This window comes from Dipodomys merriami, unplaced genomic scaffold, assembly GCF_024711535.1.
Source record: "Dipodomys merriami isolate MVZ:Mamm:240054 unplaced genomic scaffold, mDipMer1.0.p SCAF_11, whole genome shotgun sequence".
Lineage (NCBI taxonomy): Eukaryota > Metazoa > Chordata > Mammalia > Rodentia > Heteromyidae > Dipodomys > Dipodomys merriami.
In genome coordinates, this window is record NW_027202382.1 from 9,195,042 (window position 1) to 9,218,950 (window position 23,909).

Consider the following 23,909-nt stretch of genomic DNA (forward strand, 5'->3'; position numbering starts at 1 on the left):
TTTCCCATGACAGGAATCTTCTTTTCCCAATTCAACCCATGTGGGTTACATGCAAAAACAAACAAACAAAAAATCAAAGCAATAACTGTCCCCCCCATTCCCCAAAGCCCCTTCTATCGGGATCTCAAGTGGACCCCAGAGAATTGTTAGAGGTCTGAGAAGGGTTGGACCTCATCGCATACCACACATAGGTGGAGGGCTTGTTATTCACAGTTCCCCCGCCTAGAGAGGACACCCCTATTGTTTCTGAAAAATGCTGACCAGGACTATACTTCCAACAAAAATTCCTCTACCCCTCCAACAGCAGCGAAGGCAGGAGCAGAGGCAACAGATAAGTGTTTTGATGAATTGCAAGATGGATAGGATTTGCAGTGGCCCCAGCCCTGCTGATACCAAATGCCTTTAAGATGCAGCCTTTCCCATCCTAATCTACAAAGGAAACAGGAAAAAGGAACTTAAAACTCCCTGTGCTCAGTCAGAAATGAGACTGTTACAGCCTGCTTCTGTGCTGTTCTTTCTTGCCTCTAACTTGTAAACAAGAGCTAGGAGAACATGCAAGTGGAAAGTAACAAAGCTCTGGGCTTGTGAAAGGATCTTGAGGACCTCATGCACATCTGTGGCCGCTGGATGGGGAGATTTGGGGAAGCATGGACTCTTTAGCTGGCTTAATTCTCTATGGACTCAGCTTTCTCCTTTCTGGTAAGATTTGGCTTTATTTGTGAATTTCATAGTTTTAAAGAGTGTTTGTGACTATTAGGCTGTCTCAACCAAATCCTAGAGCTTCTTCTCCAGGGGTGACTGTAATGATATCGGCACTGTTTCTTGGTGACTCTCAGTTAGCAAATGCAAAGTCCCTGTGGTATGAATTTGATTTTTCTTTTTTTTTTTCTTTGTGATGAATTTGATTTTTCTACGGTTCTCTTCTTGGACCATTGCCTCCTGTGCTGTCTGTCACAGGTTCTCTGAGGGCTGGTTAATTCATCAGTCTGCTTGGTGATTTGAAGAAATCTCATTACTAGTGTGCATTATTTTCTTGTTCCTCTTGTTCTGGAGTGGTTTTTTTTTCTTATTAAGAATAGAAAAAAAACTGGAATTAAACCTGGTTTTACTTGCTTCAAAGAAAACCTCTGTAATTAAAAAAATAAAGTAAAATTCATTTTATTATGCCACTTAAGGCAATATATAGATTCTCATTGTTAAATGAGATCCAAAATGCTTTTCTAGAAAGATTTCATTAACTGTCTAATCAAAGCAGTCATATTCTGGGCTTTTTGTTTTATCTGATAGTTAGGATCAGAGACATTTAGGTTATATACTTTTCCTTTAAAGATGTTTGGCATACAGAAATTCAGTGTTTATTGACCCAAAGAAGCTCAAGCTTTGCCAGGTTACCCCAATTACTGGGCACAAATTATGAAAGGTAGAAGAAGCATTACTGGAGGAATGGTTGACCAGAAGAGCTGGGCTTGGTGTGTGTATTACACAGAGTTTAGGCGGCTGTGGGTCCTAAAGACCAGGCAGTTATCTGACCCAAGGTAAAAGTGGCTTTACAACCTGAGCTTCAAATCAAATTACATGGCTACCACTAATCTCTCTTCTTTGGTTTGAGAACATTCTAACAAAAATTGCAGTGATGATGTTGGAAAAGCATTTGGGAAAATGAGCTTAATTACAGGTTACCTTATAATAAATGACTGTAACTATAGTATAGAATAGTGTGCCATATATAGTTTACTTATAGTATATTTTAAGGTTACTCTATAGTAACTGAAGTTGATCCAAATACATGTAAGTAACTGCTATATTATTTTTGTTTTTCTGGGCCTAACATGTTCTATTAAATGTTCAAAACTTAAATTAATCTGATAAGGTAATGCCATTTCATATGGTTCATTTGATAGATTTTCAGTTTGCTCTCAACCACAAGTGTTTTAAGATTTTTCAATAATATTCTTAAGGGGAAGAAGGTATTCATAAATTACTGGAAATGAGAGATTAGACTCAGAAGGGCTTCAGTATATGTGTAGAAGTTTTTTGTAGCAATGAATAAATTATATTTCTCTAGTAATACTCTTTTTTAAGTGTTCAGATTCTATGTTTTGGTGTGCTTTCAAGTGCTCTATTTACCAATGATATGAAGTCTGGAACTGATTCTGCCTAGGGATTAGAGCAATGCAGAGCCCTGGGGTCTGCAGTTGCTCTACATTTCTTTTACATTAAATAATACACATGCTTTCACCCACATAACGATGTTTAACTTCAGTATTTCCTCTAAAATATTTATGTTAGGGTGCTTTACAATATAAGCTTAGAAAAGCTGTCATAAAATAAAACAAAAAGATTTTCTGGTCCAAACAATCCCTCTGGATCGACTTTAGGTCTCTGAAACAAAACACGGCAAAGCAAAGCACAACAAAACAAAACAAGGCCAATCCCAGGGCCTTGAGGAGAGAAAGGAAAGGAGGGGAAGAATGCTTACGCTTTTGTTAGAAGTCAAGAGTGATGCTCACAGGGCTACTGGTCGGGTGGGTAGGTAGTGTCAAATGGAAACTTTCGCATTTCTAATCTAAACCCCCATGACCATGAATATTCCCAGAATGTGGCACACTGCAGCAGCATGAGTCCAGCTTGCTTAAGTCGCCACCATAGGATCCCATCTTCAAGCCCAACTCCTCTGATGACTACAGTAATAAAAGAAGGGGCTTGTGGCTTCTTGGTTGCTCTTCTAGTCCGATAGTCCCCCTCCCCTTTTTTTCCTAAACAAGCAGAATTAAAAAAACAACAACAAACAAGCCACATTTGCCTTAATCAAGGTGCCTCTGGGTGGTAGAGCTACAGGCTTATAAGAGATTGGAAGAGGGAAGTAATTTTTAGGACTCCTGCTCCCCAGCCTCTCCTAGATTTGTCCCCTGATTGAGAATCATCCCCGTTTCAGCTTACAAACAAGTTCAAGTACACATATTACCCTTTCTCTGCTTCCTCACTCATCCTCACCAGACCAAAACGCTTGCCCTAAAGAGTTGTAAACACAAAGCTGACTTTCTACATTACCATGGCAGGTCTGTTGTGATCAGTGCTGATGCAGTGAGAAGTCTCTCGCAGCGCTCCTTCCTATCACTTCTCTGGATCCTTGGACATCTTACACATCTAGATTTAGAGACAGCAAAAATCTCCCCTGAGATGTTAGAGGAGATGTTATTTGGTCAATACAATGGTTTCAGATGGAATTTCTTCATTAGAGTTGGGCTTGGAAGGTTAAAGTCAAGTCTGCGTAGTGTAGAAGCTGGGATCAGGGACAGCCTTGGAATTATTCTCAAACAGAAGAGCTTGGCTTCCTTTATGGGTGCTTCTTTCTCAACATTGTCTTTGTTGGGAGATCTTAGTACTTCCCCTTCTGTTCTGCTTGAGAGAGATTCTTGGAAGTCTATTTATTTATTTTTTTGTCAGTTGTGGGGCTTTAACTCAGGGCTTGGGCACTGTCCCTGAGCCTTTTTGTGCTCAAGGGTAGTGCTCTACCACTTGAGCCACAGCAACACTTCTGGCAGCTTTTGAGTGGTTAATTGGAGATGAGAGTCTAATGAGGATTTTTCTGTCTATGCTGGCTTTGACCCACCATCCTCAGATCTCAGCCTCCTGAGAAGCTAGGATTACAGGTATGAGCCACCAGTGCATGGCAAGTCTATTTCTTCTAAGCCATGTCCCCAGGAGGGAAAGTATCTTCCAAGTCCATCCAAGACACTGGTATATGCTCTGGGGGACTTACATGGGTGGGTTCTGAATTTTCCTTAAATGATCATTTATCTCCTGAGGCTCCATCCATCAGAAAACATGTGCGGGCCAGGCATCCATGGCTCACACCTATAATCCTAGCTACTCAGGAAGATGGGATCTGAGGATTGTGGTTCAAAACCAGCTTCGGTAGGAAAGTCTGTGAGACTCTTATCTCCTATTAACCACTAAAAAGCCAGAAGTAGAGTTATTCGATTTGTAGAGCGTTGCCTTGAACAAATAGCTAAAGGACAATGTTCAGACTCAGAGTTCAAGCCCAGGACTGGCACCCTCCTCCCCCCAAAAAACAAGTGACATTATGACATCTGCTTATTCCATCTCAGCTGATTGATCTCTGGTTAACATAAAGAATCAGGATCATGATTCTGGTAGATTTCTCTAGACAAGAAAGGCAGTCCAGACTCCAATCAGATAAATTTTAAGTTCTGTGTTTGGATTCACATGACAGATTATGTGTGTTAGTGTAGAAGAGAACTGGTGTACTGAAAAGTCTTGTGACTCACATCTAAGTGATACAGAAAAAAAATTGTGAGAGCCAGCATATGCTATGTTTGCTGAAAAGATAATGTACAACCTGGAATAATGTTGCATTAATAGAAATATAAGGTACAAATCAGAAATAGTAATTACTTCAATCTGCTTAGAGCATATCCACTAGACACTGAAGATCCTGAGAAATTTGACAGCAAACATAATAGACAAGCTAAAGGAGTTAAAGCATAAGTAAGATAACCATTACAATTTACTAAACTTCTTGAAGCCTGTGTTTCCACACTTTTTCTGTATGAAATTCTCATTGCTCAAGATTGTATAACGATTGTTGCTGTGCTTAGCAAGGAAGAACTCTCTCAATAAAAATGACAACAATGTAATTAAAGAAATATTGTTACTAGGACCACTGGGTTAATTGAACTGATCTAATCTTTTCTAGGAGGTAGGCAAGTCTTTTCTTACTCATAGACTGTCTCCTACAGGGCCTGAATATAATCCAGTCCCTCAATTTTTGTGTTATTTATCCCTCATCAACCAACATACCTCACCTAATATTCAGTACCTTCAATGATCCATTTGTCCCTGGTTAGGGCCTGTCTACTTCGACAAGATCCATCTCTATGCTCAGCAGATTCACTCCTCATGCTATCTATCCATCTATTTAGAAGTGGCCTTTTTTTTTTTGAGTTTCCATTTGACTAACGCCATTCAGCTCATCCTGCCTGAGCCAACATTTCCTCCTTATGTTCTTCTAATTCTGTGCAGGCCATGTGGACTGTGTCTTTGAGATTTGGGCATGTATATTTAACCCAATTAGCCTCTAAAATCTTGGACAACAGATCTTATTAAATGAAGTTTATTAAATGAAGTTTTAATAGTTGTCGTAACAAGTTGTTGATACTCTGCAGCTGACCAAAGGAAAAAGGAAATGTTGTAGGAAGAATTTTAGCCCTGTTGAAATAATAATATGAATTATACCACATCAACTTCATATTGCCAGTAATATTCACTCATAAAAGGGTAGTATGTGGTCAATACTTCATGTAAAAAGTCAAAAGAAAATTTCTTTCTTACTTTCAGTGTGAAACATAAAGAATACCCTCATAAAAAGGTATTTAACCAGACCTTTATTTAAGAATAGGTATTGAACAATTGTTGGATATTACTAATAACAGGCATACCTTTTATTCAGCAGATATCTATTAGTCTTGTTTATGCCAATCTTCATTCATTCATTTATTCATTCATCTGTCTATTTTGTCAAAGGTGACTCACTGAGGGCTTACTTGAGGCCATGTTTTACTGTACAGAAACTCAGAATATAAACAAGGATAGCTAATTTCCTCTTTCAATTTGTGTGTGAGTGTGTGTGTGTGTGTGTGTGTGTGTGTGTGTGTGTATGTTGGTCCTGGGTCTTAAACTCAGGGCCTGGGAGGTCCCTAAACTTTTTTGCACAAGGCCAGTGCTCTACCATTTTTGGCACAGCTCTACTTCTGGTTTATTGGTAGTTAATTGGAGATAAAAGTCTCACAGACTTTCCAGACCAATCTGGCTTCAAACTGTGATCCTGAGATCTCAGCCTCCTGAAAAGCTAGGATTACAGATGTGAGCTATAGGGCCTGGCTTCTAAGCTCACATTTAGTGACAATAAATGGGAAATAGCAGGTGAGTTGTATAGTTTTATAATTAAATGATATAACAAGTTATTATACAAAATAGAAACAATTTAGAAAAATCTAAGCTTTTCAAAGACTACAAAAATCCTTATTAGATCTGGTGCTATAAAATACAACTGCAAATCTAAAAATTAGGTATATGTGTATGTGTGAGTGTGTGTGTATGTATCTATCCAGATATATATATATATATATATATATATATATATATATATATATATACACACACACACACACACACATACATATATACATTTTTTGCAGTGCTGGGAGTCTACCCTAGGGCATTATACATGCTAGGCAAATGCTGTCACAATTCCCTATGGTTTTTTTTGTTGTTCTGTCCTGGGGCTTGAACTCAGGGCCTGTTGCTCTCTTTGAGCTTGTTTACTCAAGGCTAGTGCTCTATTACTTGAGTTACAGCTCCACATCTAGTTTTTTTGGGGGGGTAGTTTAGTGGAGATGAGTCTCATAGACTTTTCTGCCTAGACTGGCTTTGAATCATCCTCAGATCTCAGCCTTCTGAGAAGCAAGGATTGTAGGAGTGAGCTACCAATGCCTGGCTAACAATTCTCTAATTCTTAAACACAGTATTTTAGGAGGAGTGGTGATGCATAGAATATGCATGCTCCCTGGCAGAGTGTTTATCTAGCATGTACATGGCCTTGATTCAATCTCTGCAATAAATAAACTGCAATAAATAAATATTAATGTCATATAATGCCAATCTCCTTAATTGCTAACTTTAATATAAATAAAATGAATTACATTTGAAAATTATTTTTAGTTTGGATTTTTCATTCTGTTCAGGAGCTCCTAAACAGTTGTGAATATTGCCAAAAATCACAGCCAATTATAGTCATGTGTTATATGTGATTTCAAAACCAAGATTAAAACAGAGAAACAAGAACTCACCTTAGATTAGGGAAGCAATTTAAAAAGGGGGTCGTGAAGTAGTAGGGCAGGCTGGAAGATTTGTTGAGTGAAGTTGGAATCTTAGGATGAAAGTACTGAATTGATGTTGAGGTCAGATCAAGAAGCACCTTGGGGCTCTTTAAATAGCTTGTACTCACTGTGTCTATGTTGAAAATTATCAGAGTGTATGTCTACCATATTTGTGTTGTGTGTTTGGAAAATTAATAGTGTGGAGGATAGATAACAGTGACAGAAATTGTTAACCAGGGCCAATTCAGCTTTTTCAACATGCCAGGCAAAAAGGATACGGGGTCGAACAGATGACTTTCTCAGGAGCAATATAATATTTTCTCCTCCTTGCTCAGGAGAAGAAAATGCAGTGTTCATTATTTGTTGCATTTGGAGGTTAGTAGGGAGAAACATTCAGTTTGGATAATGGTAGCACCATTTCATGTGTCAAAAAAGAAAGGCAGAAGGAACTGGTCAGAGATGGGCTTGATATTGATTTTAATGTTACATGTAAAGAGATATTTAGTTAATTTGTTTCTCCAATAGGAAGATCAAAAGAAGGGAACTGAGTGAGAGGGATTAAGACATAGATATAAACCAAGAGCTGAATGAAGAGAAGAGAAAGAGGAGATGGCCAAAGGAGAAGCAAAACCAATCAGATTTCTGTCCTGGGAGTTAGAGATTTTGGTGTTATGGTACCCACAGGAAGAGAGAGGTTTTTTTTTTTTTAAAAAATATAATTGTATTGTTATTATTGAGGGGCACAGAGGGGTTACTGTTTCATAACTCTGGTAGTGAGTACATTTCTTTTTGGACAATGTCACTCTTTCCTCCACTTTCCCCATCTGCCCCTCCTTTCGTTGCCCACAAAGGAGGAGAGAGTTGGAAGGAGACAGTAAGATACAGGCATCAGGGTGCACGCCTCCAGACCTGGCATGGAGGACCAGTTTACAGATATGTTATTTTAAGAGCCAGCTTCCCCTGGCGGCATTATGGAACCAGAACTGGGAGGGGTGTCAGCAGATCAGCTGGCGTCACTCCCAGCCTTCAGGAAAGGGAACGTCCACAGTTACCTCCCTTATTTCTGGAATATTTAAACTGATAACCCAATTCCCACCAGTCTGGCCAGACTCTTCCTTAACTCACATCACATGGGAAGAACACATTTTACATCTAGGACCCTCCCCGTGCTTCTCCCCCCTGTTCCTTCCCCAAAGCTATAGGAGCAGGTATGAAGACCAGAACCTGCCAGATGGGTAGAGTCCTGAATCTTCAGCGCCTCTGTCAGCAATGGGGAGTGCATTTCTATGGTCTGGCAGTTTTCACCTCCTGCACGGTGTGGGGAATGACAAAACAGGGGAGGAATTTAAAGACCAGCTTACAGAGGCTAGTTCGGCATCTGAGTGAGGGTGTTGTGGGCCACTGTTCTTTGCCTGCTGCTTCTTACAACCCCTCGTCCAGGACTTGACCAGTGAGGTGGGTGTGATGGGCACACCCAGCCCAGCAGATCTGTCAGCTTTCCCGCTTTTGTTACAGGGTGATATCATGCTTCCTGGGGGGAGCGTTGGAAGACAATGCTTGCCACTTTCCTCCAGATACAATAGGCGGAGTCAGGAAGGCAATATTGACATTGCTGGGGCCAGGGAGGCACTCACTGCTCTGTGGCCGTCAGATGGTGAACCAGCTTAACCTTGGCACACCAGGGCCTGAGTTGTGCAAGGCGTCTGGCTACAGAGCCAAAGGAGACTCCACCCTAGGGACAAGAGTGCTTGAGACATCTGGGAATCTGGGATGGATTTCAAGTATTGATCCCTGTGCCTTAAACAGCCACAAAACAACAACAATGATGAAAACAACTACCATCAAGTGAATGGTGTTTCATATGAGCTTTAATCTGAGCATTCATATGTCATGCCATGCCCATTAAGCATTATTACTCATTGTCTGAAAAGCTGAGATAATCAAGACTCACAAAAGTTACATGACTTGCCCCACGTTAAAATGTAGTGGGAATCCATTGCTTGGAACTGTCTATCTTTCTTCCTTTTCCAAGCCTGCCATGTGATTCTGATAGGACTGCCAGTCAGATCATGGAATGTCTCATTCATCTAATGATAGCAATTGGTTCATGTAGAATAGGTAGGAGGCTCCGGCCATTTAGACTCTTTCCTTGAGGATTCTTGAGGACTTTGAAAGCAACGTCTTCTCTTTCTCAGACACTGTCTGCCAGGAGCTACAGCTTCTCTAGCCACTTGAAGGAAGCTGGTGTTTGGTAGAAAACAATGAGTGCCAAACACAGAACAGAGCGATAACAGGCATTTTCATCATATTTGATCTTTGGGTGAACAGGTTGGAATCAGAGACCTGTCCTCACCTCTTCCAGTTATATGGGACAGTTTCTTTTCTCTGCATGGACTATTTTGTGTGGGTTTCTGCTTCTAGAAGGGGTATCAAGCTGAAAGACCATATACCTCAGTGGAATATGGTTTGACCTGAAAATGACCTGAACCCAAATCTTGAGCACTCTGAAAAACATCACTGTGCTGTCTTCTAACTAGTGTTTCATGGTCACCTCAAGCTGGGTCCTAAAAAAAAAAAAGAGGCTAATAGCACTGATTCATATGGTTTGGGGAAAGATTTTAAAGGAGAAACTATTTTGTCTTTTTTTTTCCAATTAGTCGTGAGGCTTGAACTCAGGGCCTGAGCATTGTCCCTGAGTCTTATCACTCAAGGCTAGAGCTCTACCACTTTGAGCCACAGTGCCACTTCCAATTTTCTTGGGGTTAATTGGAGATAAGAGTCTCACAGACTTTACTGTCCAGGCTGGCTTTGAACTGTAATCCTCAGATCTCAGCCTCCTGAGTAGCTAGGATTATAGGTGTGAGCCACTGGCATCCAGCAGGAGAAAGTATTTTTAACATATTTACTGTGCTACAGCACTCATGCATAGTAAGCATTCACTAAAAACCTGATGGTCTCAATTGTTTGCTTTATACACAAAGCTGGACCCTCTTGTCTTGTGCTAATCCTTTCAATGAATGTCTCTATCTCCAACAGCAAGAAACTCATCTAGGTAGAGGAGCCTCTGGATTTTTTAAAAAATCTTATAAAGTTGGGCTTTACAGCAGGAACAAGGACAGAGAATTGCAGAGATGTCAATTCTTGGGCTTCTGCTAAAAATCTGGATTGTCAGATAGGAGGAATTCCTTTGCATAGCTTAACCAGCTCCAATTTCATTTCTCTGGGTCTTGAATGACCGGGGCTCTGGGATGGTTTATTATCTGTAGGTCTTCACTTCATTTATTCCAAACCTATTGCTTTCTAGTTATTGACAATTAATTGAATCTAAGTGGAATCTGCCTCATTTATGATTAAACTTCTTACTGGATTTTTGGACCCATCCTGGAAAGAGAGAGACTGTGTGAGTTTGTGAGGTTTGGAGAGAGAGGGAGCAAAGGAAAGAGGGAGAAAAAAGGAGGATGTCTCTGCTTCCGTTTCAATACTTTTTTTCTTCTAATCCCTCCTTTTAGTTTGAATTCTTCTTTGTGTCCATAGCCCTTGCATCTGGAAATCACTCATCTTTTGGGGCTGATATAATAAATATCTATCTGTTTTACTCTTTGTGGCTCCCACTTCGGAATCAAAGAGAATGGTGGAGGTAGTTGGTTGTCATCAGCAGCTGTTCAGGAGCCAGTCTTTTCCTACTGATGATTGCACTGGGACCTTGTGACTCAGTTCCTTGTGCTACATTGGGAGGAATTCTAGTCATACTAAATATTTACTTTCAAACCTTTATGATTTTTCCTATGCCATCTTCTCTTCACTTGCCTGCCATATATATTGGATGTTTAAGTCAGATCTCATTTCTTCCAAGAAGTCATTCTTGACCTCCTTGTGTGGGTTAAAGGCAGGTGTGTGTCCTGAGGGCAAAGGCATGTGTGCAGATAGGTTCCCTGGGAAGTGACCCCAGAGCCTGAGTGTGATGCATTTGGAGAATGGACTTATAAAAGGATGCGTGATCAAGGCTGTTAGAACTGTTATCCTGGAACCAGAGGAAAGGCATGCATCCACTGCAGGCCTTTGTTCAAGGGTTAATGGATATGAGATCTTGACAATTTCTGAGGTGAGGAGGTGAAAAATCTTCGAGTGGCTCTAGGAGAGCTACTGTGAGATTGTATGTGTTTGAAGCTCAGAACTGGCCTCTGCAGAAACAATTTCTGGGTTCACACTGGGGCCTCAGAGGTGTCAGTCACGGGCAACCTTGTGTTTGCTTTTGATGTACGACTTAGAACATTGAATTGCAATTCACACTTTATTTGTTGGATTTGCCCACTGGGCTCTGAGTGGTGTTTGGTATGTCACTATTCTTAGCACCAGGCATACCCAGTACCCCAATGCAGGCAGAGAAGTGCTTTAATAAGTTCTCTGGTTAAATGAAATGTGCTTTTCTAGATGCATTATGTGGACTACTGCTGGCCTGAGAGATGAGATTAGGGTGCTTAGAAGAATATTTTAGTTGTAGTATTTACCTGCATAAACTACACTAAATATCTACTAATTTATAGGTAGATTTATAAGTATATATGTATCATAGCTTCCATGTGATTACATGAAGGTAATTTCTAAAGAGACTAAGGAAAAAGTTTAGTTAACGAATAATAGGACTGTTAGAATAAATTGTGTAGGTAGCATATTGGCTTAGGGTGCTATTGATAGACAAAGCAGAGATCTGTCCCCGATATTCTATTTTCTCTGGATATGGTCTCCAAAGTACCTGAATTAAGGAATTATTTTAGGTTCCTAAATGCACTGTAATAGACTGGATATAGGGGCTGGGAAGGTGGCTCAGTGGTAGAGTGCTTGCCTTGCATGACTGAGGCCCTGGGTTCGATTCCCAGCACCACATAAGCAAAAAGAAAAAAGCCGGAAGTGGCGCTATGGCTCAAGTGGTAGAGCGCTAGCCTTGAGCTGAAGAGCTGAGGGACAGCGCCCAGGCCCAGAGTTCAGGCCCCACGACCGGATCCCAAAAAAAAAAATAGACTGGATATATTATATACGTATATATAATATATATGATACATATTATATATCATATATATATATGTATATATATATATAGAGAGAGATGGGGCCATATACTGTTACGTAGAACAGCAGAAGAGTAGGATACTCAACTTCAAAGATTATAATGTCTTCGAAGAATACCAATTCAAAGACAGTCATAAATTCTTTTTGACATTTTTTATTACTTACTATTTTTTTAAAAGATAGGGTCTTCTTATGTTTTAGGCTGGTCCTAACCTCCTGTGCCAAGAGATCCTCCTTGAAGGATCCTCAGCCTCCTGAGCAGCTGTGATGATAGGTGTGACCTACCTGGAGAATCTTTTTCTTTTGAAATGAGATGTCACATGGAACTAATGTTTCACATTAATGTCAAACCTGCTCCTTTCACAGGTGCGGACAGTGAGAGTTCGGCACTTTGCTGAAATACATGCAGCTCATGAAAGGCTAAGTTTCTTCACTATAGTGGAATGTGGAAAGTGATGTAAATTAAAGCCTAAAGCCGGTGTGTGCAGTCACAGTACCAGAGTTTGCAGCTTAGCCTCCTCATTCTTGCATTCGTTAGTTATCACTGTGTAACAAATGACTTCTGGAAATCAGTGCCTAAATCACTAGTAATGATTTATACACTCTGCATCATTCAAAGTCTGGGCCAGTCATTATGGCGCAGATGTATGGATATCCTTCTAGCTTCACAAGCTTAGGTGGCCATGTTTCTTGCTTCAGGTTATGTGGACTGTCTGGATGGCTTTGTTTTCACTTCCTCCTTGAATCAGTAGATTATTTTAGGCATTTGTTATCCTGGTGATGTTAGAAACACTAGAGGGCTGAGTGAACACAGGGAAATGAGTGAGGTTTGTTAAGGCCTAAGCTCAGAATGAACATACTGTTAAACCCAAACTCAAAGGCTAGAAAGTACACTTGGACCCGAGGAGGACAAAGCAAGTATGTGGATACAAGGAGGGTTGATGGAAGGAGGGCAAGATTTAGCCTACAGCAACACTACGGGTTTTTATGGTGAGACAAGTCATTTGGCTTCCTCATGAAATGTGGACGGAAGAATGAGTTAATCCACTAAACCATTAGGAACAATGCTTAAATTTAGAAAACACTAAGTAGATCTTACTATTGTCACTGATTTAGCCATCTAACCATCAATACCCATGTATGATGGAGGCTTCACTATCAGAGGAACTGAGAAAAAAAATTGGCTTCACAAAGTGGCCTAGTATCTATACAATTTCTACCCACAGGACTCCAAGGAGTGACCTCCTGCAGCATCCCAAGTCATTCAAATGTATAGATTCTTATCCTGTCTGTCTTAAGTGCTTCATTGCCAGAGACTCAAGGCCTCTGGTGGCCTGAGCTTGCTGTGTACTGCCTGGCCCCTCCCAGGCCTCTGTGGCCTGTGCATCTCACACCCAGCATCAGCACTGCTTCCACACAAACCACCTGCCAAGAGGTGTGGAACTGGAGCCAAAAACACACAACAGCTGCAGAAGCTTAGCTTCATTCAGAGGCCTGTAGTAATCTCCTACCAGGCCTGGACACAGCCCTGACCACTGAGTGACTCTAGAGAGCATAAGCCATCGGCAAAGTATGATTCCAACATGAGTAATGCATGAGTCCTGCCAGCTGCAGGCCTGGGATCAAACAAAAGTCAGTGTTGTTGCCAGCCAGGAGGAGACTCACCATTAAGTGCATCACTGTTTTCCCACTGAGGCCAAGGAGAGCCAGTGACTTGGACTAGCTTCTATTAGGAGAGCCTTTTCCCTTTTCCTATAGATCACTTTCTACTGAAACTCATGGATTATAAGTGTTACCAAGCATACCTTTGCACCTTCTGGCCAACGGGGTAAGAGGATAGATGCCATGGACAGATAATCTGGGCTGGAGCCCTGTTTGACAATGTGATGTCTGTGTCATTTCGTGTTTATGAAGCATGGGGACAATGATGTTACTTTACATGAACTATGTTGAATGTTGAGCAAAACACAGGCTCCTAACAGTTGCTCAGTGAATATTAGCTGGAATTATTTCCCACGTCTTCCTGTGTGATGGGGGAAATTGCTCCCAAGGGAACTCTGTCTCCAAGACTCTGCATGTAGTAGTCCCCTCTTATCTGTCACTTTGCTTTCCACAGTTTTACTTATCTCTAGTAAACCTCAGGCTAGAGATACTACATGGAGAAGTCCAGAAATAAATAATTCATAAGTTTTAAATTGCCCACAAATCTGACATTAAATCATCTGCTCTTCTCTTCTGTCTACCCAGGATGGGAATTATCCCTTTGGCACATCCAATACTATATATTCTACATGCCCACCATCATCTTGGGAGTCAGTTCGATCGCCACAGCATAATAGTTCTTATGTTCAATGTCTGTCCCTGAATAATGGCCCTAAGTACTAGGGCAGTGGTGCTGGCCATTTGGAGATGTCAGAAAGAAGTCATATGTGAAAAAAAGTATAAGATCTTGGCCTAATAAGGAGAGAAAAGTATGTACTAAGGTTACTAAGAATCTACAATAAGAATGAGTTGTAGGCCAGGTGCTGGTGGCTCATTCCAAGAATCCTAACTACTCAGAATCCTCAGATCTGATTATTCTGATTTGAAGCCAGACAGATAGGAGGGGCACTTATCTCCAGTTAACCAGAAGAAAATCTGGAAGGGGAGAGTGGTAGAGTGCCAGCCTTCAAGGAAAAAGCTAAGGGAGTAGAAGACCCTGAGTTCAAGCCCCAGTAAATACACATACACACACACTCTCTCTCTCTCTCTCTCTCTCTCTCTCTCTCTCTCTCTCTCTCTCTCTCTCTCTCTCTCTCTCTCTCTCTCTCTCTCTCTCACACACACACACACACACACACACACACACAGAGTCCTGCCTGGGGCTTGAACTCAGGGCCTAGGCACTGTCCTTGAGCTTCTTTTGCTCAAGGCTAGCACTCTACCACTTGAACCACAGCCCCACATCCAGCTTTTTCTGTTTATGTGATATTAAGAAATTGAACCCAAGGTTCATGCAAGTGGTAGCATGCTAGGCAAGCACGCTACCACTAGGCCACATTCCCAGCCCAAATTATGTTCTTTTTTTAAATTGTGCACAAGGAAAAAAATTCATGCTAGTTTGGCTCTTGTGTGTCCAATAGCAAAAATTATGTCCTTGAAATGTACTAAGGGGTAATTAAGATGGAAATGGCATTAAATTTGTGTATGCATAGGAAAGAAATAGCATATATATAGGGTCTGATACTGCATCCCTCATGGATAAAAGGACTGCTGTGAATGTCATTCCAGCTCCCCGGACCCCCTTTCAGCACATCTCATTGGTTCCCAACCCTTTCTAGTCTATTGTGCCTAGCACTGGGTCATATTACTTTGCACCCGTACACACAAATAAAACACAGTTTGCGGCTAAGAATGTTGCTGCTCAGATGTGATTTGCAGCTAGACATGCAGTCAATTCCGGCTACTCTTGTGAGTTATATTCTATACATCATAAGCACAAGGCCAGATTCCCGCAAGCCTCTGGTTATAACATTTCCACTAACAGGTAAATATATAACCCTTATAACCCTCTTCATGTGTGTTTTGGTTTAAAGACCAATCATTTAATATATGTGGCTGACTCATTAACATTGAATTCTTGGGTAACACTCCTGCCTGGACAAAGCTTATCTAACTCACATTTTTCTCCTACATTACCCAGCAGGCATCTTGTTCTTTGGATTGATAGATACCATTTTAGCATTACTCTTGGGGACCAATTAAAATGGTAAAATTGTCATCAAAAAGCACAAAAATGCAAAAAAAATGCGACACTACACGTATCATAGAGAGGTTGCTCATTTATAGTATGAGAGATGAGCAGAAAGGTATTTGGTGCACCTCAGCTGGTAAACTGTGTATCGGCAGATTCTGTATGTGTTCAGATGCCTGGGAAAAACTTACTGCCCATATGGATTTTGAAGTCACAAATACATTTTACTGAGTGGGAAAATCCGTAGATATAAGACTTGTGAATAATGAACATAGACTGTGTCTACAAATGACTAGGTGAGTCCAGACTGCCATCAAGTTTCCACCAAGGTCCAGAAAAAACACAGTTCAAGGCTGTATAGGTAGGAGAGACATTGCCTCAGCCAGGGACAATCAGGTTCCACTAGCAGATGCCAGCATTTCCAGACCTAGAAAGGCATTTCTAGTAAGGGAGACACAAGTGATCAAAGGATGGGGCATGAAACTGTGTCAGGTGCAATCAGAAATCCAAGATTGGGTGAGGATGGTAGGGTTTCTTGCCTTGGTCACAGAAGTGAACCTATAGTACCGGTTTGACCGGAAGCGTAGATCTTCTTACTCACATCCATTCCAAACATGATCCAATACTTTATTTTTTTCCAAGTTTTTAATTTTCTAAACTTCAAACGCTTGTACAAGGGGGTTAAAATTTAACATGCCCATAGCTTCTTAATCAAAAGAGTGGCAAGTTTTAACTAGAACTGAGAGGCTGTATTATTTCTTTCATCCTCTTCATGAAGATAGTAAAACAATCAGAAATGATGGTAAATCTCCTATTTATAAAAAAGAATATACTAGTGCTACTACTTGTTAATAACTTATTCATCCCTTTATTGATCTAGTAACTCATTTAATCTGCTCAATGGTTTTCTTTCTTTACAAAATCATTTCTATTGTCATTGTAAGGGTCATGTACAGAAGGGTTACAGTTATATGTCAGGTATTGAGTACATTTTTTTTTTAACAGTGTCACCTCTATCCTCATTTTCTCTGTTTTTCCCTCCCAAACCCCAACAAGTCATATAGTTCATTTTTAACATAGTGACTAGTGAGTATCACTGCTGCATTTGTTCACCCTTTGTACCACCATTTTATTTATTTATTTATTTAGTTAGTTAGTTATTTTTATTGTGAAAATACCATATAGAGGGGTTATAATTACATGGGCAAGATAACTAGTACATTTCTTATCAAGCATTGTTGCCTCCTCCTTTGTTTCCCCTTCCCATCCCTTCCCATCTCTCCTCCCCTGCTTCCCCCTCCTCCCCCTCCAAAGTTGTAACGTTCGTTTTTTGACATAACAACTTGTACATCTCATTGTTGCAATGGGTCCACCTGTATCCCTATTTAAACAATTTGTTTTTTCCCTTCCCCTCCACAAATTTATACCAACATCAAATACAGTGAAAGCAGGGGTTATATCGTGGGGGAGGGACATACAAAGCAACAAAGAAATAATCTTATAAATGTGTTAGAAACAATCACATGAAAGAAAAAACATTTGAATACTTATCTTGGGGTTCATTTCACCTATCATCAACTTATCTGACCTTTTCTGCTTGTCTCAGACATATACTAGTTATTGCAAATAAGGGAAACCATGGGACCTATGTTTCTTTGGGCCTGGCTTACTTCACTTAATATAATTTTTTCCAAGCCTTTCCATTTCTTAACAAATGGGGCAATGTCATTCTTTCTGATGGAGGCATAGAATTCCATTGTGTAATCAAAATTCCAACCTCATTCTTCAAGGAAATAGAAGAGGCAATCCAAAAATTCATATGGAACAATAAAAGACCCCGAATAGCAAAAACGCTCCTCAATGGAAAGAACACTGCTGGAGGACTATCAATACCAAACTTCAAACTCTACTATAAAGCCATAGTAATCAAAACAGCTTGGTATTGGCATAAGAACAGACCTCAGGACCAATGGAATAGAACTGAAAACCCAGAAATGAACCTACAGACCTATAGCCATCTAATCTTCGATAAGGGAGCTAAAACAATAGAATGGAAGAAAGACAACCTCTTCAGTAAATGGTGCTGGCAAAATTGGTTAACTACATGTAGAAAACTTAAGCTAGAGCCTTCTATATCACCCTGCACCAGAATCAACTCCAAATGGATCAAAGACCTTGAACTCAAAGCAGACACTCTGAAAACATTACAGGATGGAATAGGAGAAACCCTAGGTCTCCTTGGCACAGGCCGAAATTTTCTGAATAGAGACCGGGAAACACAACAAATCAAAGAAAGGTTGGACAAATGGGATTGCATAAAGTTGCAGAGCTTCTGCAGGGCAAATGACATAGCTACCAAGATCAATAGAAAGCCCACGGATTGGGAGAAGATCTTTACTAGCCATACAACGGACAAGGGTCTCATATCTAAAATATACTTGGAACTCAAAAAATTAAACCCCCCAACAACAAATCCTCAAAGAAACAACTGCCCAATAAATAAGTGGCGAAAGACTTAAAGAGAAACTTCTCTGAAGAAGAAAGAAGGATGGCCAATAGACACATGAAGAAATGTTCAACATCCCTAGTCATAAAAGAAATGCAAATCAAAACAACATTGAGATATCACCTCACCCCAGTTAGAACGACAAAAATCAAGAACTCTAACAACAACAGATGCTGGAGGGGATGTGGACAGAAAGGAACCTTACTTCATTGTTGGTGGGAATGTAAACTTGTTCAACCACTTTGGAAAGCAGTATGGAGGTTCCTCAAAAGACTTCACATAGAACTCCCCTATGACCCAGCAATCCCACTTTTGGGCATTTACCCAAATGTTTACAAACAAGACCACACTAAAGCTACCAGCACAACTATGTTTATTGCAGCATTATTTACCATAGCTAAGATATGGAACCAACCCAGATGCCCCTCAGTAGATGAATGGATCAAGAAAATGTGGTATATATACACAATGGAATTCTATGCCTCCATCAGAAAGAATGACATTTCCCCATTTGTTAGGAAATGGAAAACTTGGAAAAAATTATATTAAGTGAAGTAAGCCAGGCCCAAAGAAGCATAGGTCCCATGGTTTCCCTTATTTGTAATATCTAGTATATGTATGAGTCAAGCGGAAAAGGTCAGATAATGTGATGTCAGGAAAATGAACCCTTAGATGTGTATTTTAATGTTTTTTTTCTTTCATGCATGTGTTTCTAATGCATTTATAAGATTATCTCTTTGTTGCTTTGTATGTCCCTCCCCCACAGTATAACCCCTGCTTTCACTATATTTGATGTCAGTATAACTTGTGGAGGAGATGGGGAAAAACCAGTTGTTTAAGGATACAGGCGGACCTGTTGCAACAATGAGAAGTACAAGTTGTCATGTCTAAAACGAGCTTTACAACGTCGGTGCGGGGGGGGGGGAGAAGGAGAAGGATTAGGATTGGGGGGGAGGGGGGAGGCTGGGAAGGGATGTGAAGGGTAAACAAAGGAGGAGGCTGCAATGCTTGGTAAGAAATGTATGCATTATCCTGCCCATGTAATTGTAACTCCTCTGTACAGTATGTTCACAAATAAAATAAAATTAAATTAAAAAAAAAAGAATTCCATTGTGTATATATACCACATTTTCTTGATCCATTCATCTACTGAGGGGCATCTGGGTTGGTTCCATATCTTAGCTATGGTAAATAAGCCTGCAATAAACATAGTTGTGCTGGTAGCTTTAGTGTGGTCTTGTTTGTAAACATTTGGGTAAATGCCCAAAAGTGGGATTGCTGGGTCATAGGGGAGCTCTATGTGGTGTCTTTTAAGGAATCTCCATACTGCTTTCCAAAGTGGTTGAACAAATTTACACTCCCACCAACAATGCAGTACCACCATTTCTGTGCTCCCCAAAACAGATAAACTTACATACAAGACAAAGTGTACAGAATTTAAAAACAGCAACAAAGGAAAATCAAAGGCAAAACAAACAAAGATAACAAAAAATCTCTTGTTTCTATTTCTTGGAGCTCATTCCAATAAACATCATTTTATATGATGGTCTAACACTTTAATTCAATACAATCTGACTTCACAGAGTTGGTAGCATGGCATTTTTGATTGGTCAGAGAGGAAGGTGATTGTGCAGGGCAGTGTGTGAAACAGTACGTTCACTATACCATATCTCCACCTCCCATCCTTCTCCTTTGTCCTCTCTCTTCCACCGCCTCTGCTGTTCCAGGCAATGCCACTTTTATAGTCCTCACTGTCCACCCCCGTTTATACACTCTCTGAAAACACAGCCAATCTGAGCAGGACATTGTATTGTTAAACATGCAATGCATGGCTTTCAGCTTTTGCTCCATTTCCAGCTCCAAGTGGCTCATACAAAGATCCACCCCTGTAAAAGATTTTCTCCATAATTTAGGATAAGCAATGAAGAAGTGCAAAGTCCCAGATGACTTGCCATTCCCTCCCTGCCTCGCCAGCGAGTCCTCCCAGCCCAAGTCTTTTCTCATCGTAGAAGCATGATCTCTGGATTCTGTAGTTTCTGATGTGCCTAGCCCTAGCTACACCAGAGATTCAACACATGATTGAATTTCCACAAAACTGATGACTCGGGGAAAAGAGACCTCTTTGTAATGCTTACTTTCACAAAACTGACGTGCACTTTGGTTAGTATTTTCTTACCTATTTCCCAGCAAGGTTTGATCATTTTCATCCCATCTGTTCTAACCATTGCTTCCTAATACTTTTCATTGACCCCTCTCTGCCCCCTGGTATATCAGTTTTGAAACTTAACAGAATAATTATAAGTTTACTATCAAGAAAAAAGGATGTCAGCAGTGGTATTCACAAGACACTATGTTGGAAATGAACTATAGAGATGCAAGCCTAACGTAGTCCTAGCCAACACAGTCCAAGAAAGATAGGACTCAAGGAGTAGAAACTGAGAAAGAAATGCTCTGTGCCAGGTGTCCCCAAAAGATGCCTTCAATGAACTTTACCTTACTTATCAAGCTGGTAACAGAGAGCTCTTTGATTCTTCTTTTGGTGTTTGAAAACACTAGTAAGTATAATTTGTTCAACAAAAATGGTTCAGAACAACTGTAATTTTTCCACCTCCACCCCCAGAAAAAGAAGATGAATTATATAACTTGTGAGTGAGGATTGGGGAAAACTGGGAGAGAGCGAAGGGAAGAGTGACATGTCCAAAAAGAAATGTACTTATTATGAAATAGTAATCTGTTTGCATATCATCTCTATAATAAGAACATATTAATATATATATTATATACTCATATATAATATATATTTAAAACAAAGCTGTAATCTTCAGCAGAAAATTCTGGAAAAGCCCAATAGTATATTAGGAATAGCTCTACAAGGTCTTAAGGCAAAATATAATGTTCTAATAAGAGTGGATGGTAGGGGCAGGGAAGGTGGCTCAGTGGTAGAGTGCTTGCCTTGCATACATGAGGCCCTGGGTTTGATTCCTCAGCACCACATAAAACAGAAAAAGCTGGAAGTGGTGCTGTGGCTCAAGTGGTAGAGTGCTAGCCTTGAGCTGAAGAGCTGAGGGACAGTGCCCAGGCCCAGAGTTCTAGCCCCACAACTGACAAAAAAAAAAAAAAAAGAAGAGTGAGGGTAGCCCCAAGACTTTGTAAACACAAATCAACAGATAGGAAGGCCAGAAGCATACCTGATCTCACAGACCTCTCATTGAATATCTTATAAAGGACCCAAGTCATTGGAGAAAGGAATAGTAATTCTAGGAAAACTGGCCTTCTGTTTGGAAAAAGCATTGTTTAAAAAACAAAAAACACGAAGAGAAAAATACTTGTAAAAGATATGGCAGATAAGGATTAACGTAACATTAAAAATTTAAAAAGCAACAACATTGAGTTGAAGTTGAGCATTGGCAGCTTATGCCTATAATCCTAACTACTCAGAGGGCTGAGATCTGAAGATCATTGTTCCAAGCCAGCCCAGGTAGTCTCTTATTTCAAATTCACCACTACAAAGCCAGAAGTGACGTTATGGCACAAGTGGTAGAATGCTAGCCTTGAGCAAAAAGAAAAAGAAAGGCCCAGAGTCAGAACCAGGTCCTTAGTTCAAGTCCGTGGACTGGCACAAGAAACATCACTACCACTACCACCACCAACAAAAACCTGGTTGAACTCATAGAAATAAAGGAGAAAAAGACTTGGGGGTGTAAAACACTTGCCTAGCCAGGGTGAGGCCCTTAGTTTAAAAGACTCTCTCTCTCTCTCTCCTCTCTCTCTCATACACACACACACACACACACACACACACACACACACACACACACACACACACACACACACACACACACACAGAGAGAGGGGGTGGGGAGGGAGAAAGAAAGAGAAAAGAAATAGAGACTAATTCACAAAAGGAGAAATACAAATTGCTAATAAGCAAATTAAAAGCTTGCTCTGTAAGAAAAAATTAAAATTTAATCAAAATGAGATAACTTTTTTTTATGTCAGACCACAAAGATTTAAAACAAGTGAGAAAGCTCACTAATACATGCCAGTTGAGGTCACTCAACTGCGCTATAGCTTTTTAGAGGAAAAACTTGGCAGACTAGAGCAAGAGCTTTTAAAATGTTATGATAAGATTAAGTAAGCATTCAGGATATGAAAATGTATTCTATTTCAACCTAGGAAAAACTAAATTGGTCTCTGTAGTTTCTCCCTTACATATATTCTGTGGAAAAATAATGAAAGTTCTGTATCAGAATGTTAAGTTCCTAAACTTCTCTTCTCTTTGTGTTTGGATAAAGCTGAAGTGATGTTTTACAATAAGGATAGATAGGTTTTTATATAATGTTTATTCAGAATGCTCTGAAATAGCATTAAATATTTTTGTGATTTTTAAAGATACCTTGATTATTTGTAATCATATTAATATCACCTAATAGTCTACAAATGATTTCACATTCATGAAGATTGTTCTTTATTTTGAGTCTATAAAACATTTATATCTATGTGATACTCATTAATGCAATGTTACTATAGAAATAAACAGATTTCAGAGACAACCTCTCACTTGAACATTTTTACTGGGGTATTTAGATGGCCAACTGAAATAAAAAGAGGCTATGGGAAGTGTTTGTTTCACAGTATTCAGTTGGCTTAGAAGTTGAGAAAAAAACTGAAAATCAGAACTCTGGGTAATTATTTCAAATTATATAGCATCTGTGTGCTTCAGGTTCATAAAAATAGGAATTTTTCTGTTACAAAATAATTCCTGTCTGCAGAAAAACTTGGACATAGAAAAAAGCATTTAAGAAATTTAGCCAATAGAGTTTAACCCATGTATTCCGCCCCCCCCTCTACAAGTGGTCCATGCATTTATTTAAATTTCTTTTTAATCTTTAATAGTTGTACAAAGGAGTTTCTATTCAACCAAAGAGTTTATGAATATAATGAGTCACAATCAACATCATGCTTTCAACATTCTCACCCATCCCTTCCAGCCCAATCAATGTGTTTCTTAGTAATTTAAGAAAATATATCTATTTGTAGAAAGAGGATGAAAGAATAGAAAATTACAGAGACAGGTTCTGTTGTTTGGACTAAACATTTGTTATCTTTTATCTTTAAATAACCTGCAAACATACTTGTACATGCTGTTTTGTATGATAATACCTTAGAGAGAAAAAGAAATGTAGTGGTGTTGATTTACCATGGAATTGTTGACTATAAACTGGAAGAACCCCCATGAAAAGCAAAATCACTGAGCTAATGCCTGGGGCTCATGCTATTGTGTTGTAACTGAGTAAACACTGAAACAAAAGCTTTCCTCCTATTTCTGATCACCCTATCATCTCTTAGACTCTAACCTGAGGAAGAGTAATGGAGTGTGATGGTAAATTCTAGAAATGAGATTATAATGTCATATATATTAATTTTTTAGGAAAGTTGGACAAAACATGATTTGTCTTGAATGGCAACTCCTTTGTACAACTACTTAAAGTTTAAAAAGAAATTTAAATAACTGCATGGACCAGTGTCAGAGAGAGAGAGAGAGAGAGAGAGAGAGAGACAGAGACAGAGACAGAGACAGAGACAGAGACAGAGATAGAGAGACAGAGAGAGAATACATTTGGATAAACTCTATTGGCTGAATTTCTTAAATACTTTTCTCCATGTCCAAGTTTTTCTGCAGCCAGGAATTATTTTCTAG

The 23,909-nt window shown here is 39.8% G+C and overlaps 1 protein-coding gene across 3 annotated transcripts in view; it reads left to right on the forward strand.

Moving 5' to 3' along the window:
- Positions 1 to 311: 311 nt before the first annotated feature.
- The window catches only part of Tek (TEK receptor tyrosine kinase), a 103,658-nt gene continuing 80,060 nt past the window's right edge, over positions 312 to 23,909 (forward strand). For 2 of the 3 annotated variants that reach the window (XM_070008281.1, XM_070008290.1), the window contains exon 1: positions 312 to 699. In XM_070008281.1, the coding sequence (XP_069864382.1) occupies positions 648 to 699 (52 nt within the window). In that variant the 5' untranslated portion in view covers positions 312 to 647. The remainder of the gene's footprint in view (positions 700 to 23,909) is intronic. The other variant, XM_070008300.1, reaches the window with a different exon arrangement.